Source organism: Lathyrus oleraceus, chromosome 2, assembly GCF_024323335.1.
Source record: "Lathyrus oleraceus cultivar Zhongwan6 chromosome 2, CAAS_Psat_ZW6_1.0, whole genome shotgun sequence".
Lineage (NCBI taxonomy): Eukaryota > Viridiplantae > Streptophyta > Magnoliopsida > Fabales > Fabaceae > Lathyrus > Lathyrus oleraceus.
In genome coordinates, this window is record NC_066580.1 from 285114969 (window position 1) to 285116883 (window position 1915).

At 36.1% G+C, this 1915-nt stretch overlaps 1 protein-coding gene across 1 annotated transcript; it reads right to left on the reverse strand.

Annotated features, from left to right (window-relative positions):
- Positions 1 to 976: 976 nt before the first annotated feature.
- LOC127122916 (uncharacterized) lies at positions 977 to 1471 on the reverse strand. Its single transcript, XM_051053190.1, has one exon. It carries the CDS (start codon positions 1469 to 1471, stop codon positions 977 to 979), a length of 495 nt encoding a protein of 164 aa, XP_050909147.1.
- Positions 1472 to 1915: the final 444 nt, after the last annotated feature.

Genomic DNA, 1915 nt, shown 5'->3' on the forward strand with positions numbered 1-1915 from the left:
TATAAAATCAGCAAAGATCGACAACATACATCTCTTAAATTATACAGGAGCATTATACAATCCAAACAAAATTCGTCGATAAGCAAACGTACCATAAGGACAAGTGAAGGTATTCTTTTCTTGGTCATCGGGATGAATAGGAATTTGGAAGAATCCAAAGCATCCGTATAAATAACAGAAATGAGAATGTTTATCCAGTCGTTCAAGCATTTGATCAATGAAAGGAAATGGAAAATGATCTTTACGAGTGGCTTTATTCAATTTTCTATAGTCTATCCACATCCTTCATCCGTTTTGAACTCGTTATGCTATGGATTTTTCCTTTTCGTTACTGATAACCATAACACCTCCTTTCTTTGGTACGACATGTACTAGGCTGACCCAATTACTGTCGGATAACGGGTATATAATTCCTACTTCTAATATATTTTGTACCTCCTTTTTTACTACATCGCTCAAGATAGGATTTATTCTTCTCTGATGTTCTCTAAAGGTTTTACAGTCCTCCTCTAGCATAATGAGATGCATACATATAGAGGGACTTATTCCTTTTAGATCTGAGATGTTATATCCTAGAGTTGTTGGATACTTTCTTAAGACATGAAGTAATTTTTCGGTTTCTATCTGTCCTAAGTCATCTTTGACTATTATTGGTCGTTCAAGCTCGGTGTCTAGGAATTCATAGCTTAGGTCCTTGGGTAGTGTTTTAAGTTCTACAATAGGTTTCTTTTGACATGGCATTAAATTGGGTGTTACTTCATGACATTCCCTCAGACTGCCATCTACGTGTGGCTCATGCCAATTATCGTCTTCAAATATAGGAGGCACTGTAATATTTGGATGGTTCCCTCTCCATTTGTTTCACACATTCGTCGATGACGTCTAAGAGACAACATGAATCTTCTATAGATGACACCTGTAAAAATTGAGCTAAAATGAATTCAACTTTTTCTTCACCAACTTCAAATGTTAGCCTTCATTTTTTCACATCTATGATGGCTCCAACTATGGCTAAAAAGGGTCTTCCTAAAATAATAGGGATGTTGGAATCCTCCTTGATATCCATTATTACAAATTCGGTGGGAATATATAATTGACCTATACGAATGGGAACGTTCTCTAGCATACCTACAGGAAATTTAATAGAACGATCAGCTAGTTGTAGAGACATCTCTGTTGGTCTTAGTTTCCCTAAATTGAGTTTCTTGCATGTGGATAAAGTCATTAAACTAACATTGGCTTCTAAATCACACAAAGCTTTGTCTATGATAAAATTTCCGATTACACATGGTTTAGAAAAACTACCTGGGTCTTTCAGCTTATGAGGCATGTTGTTTTGAATAATAGCGCTACACTCAACAGTAAGCACAATGGTTTCACTATCCTCAAGCTTTTTCTTATTAGATAAGATCTCTTTAAGGAAGTTTAAGTTGCTTAAGAAGTTCCATGTATTTCTTAAATTGTCCTTCATTTTTATACATAGAAAGTATTTAAGGATAAGGTACAGGTGGTTTGTATGGCAGCGGAGGTACATAAGGTGTTTCTTTATCTTCCGCCTCTCTGCTTTTGTCTTCCCTTCCATCATTGGTTTGTTAATTTAGCCTTTCAGTTCCTTTACCAGAGTTTTGATACATGGCTAGATTTTGGAGTCTTGGGTCAACCGATTCATCTAATTATGTCCCATTTCATAGTGTAATAGCATTAGCATGGCCTTTTGGGTTAGGTTGTGGTTGACCAGTAAATGTTCCAGCTGGGGCTGCTATTGTTGCTTGTTGTTGGGCTACTTAGGAAATTTGGGTTTTTAACATTTTATCATGGGTAGGCATATCATCAAGTTTACTTGACAATTGTTTCATCAGTTCACTCATATGAGCATTTTGATTTGCGAAATCTTTGTTTTGTAGAGCTTGAGCAT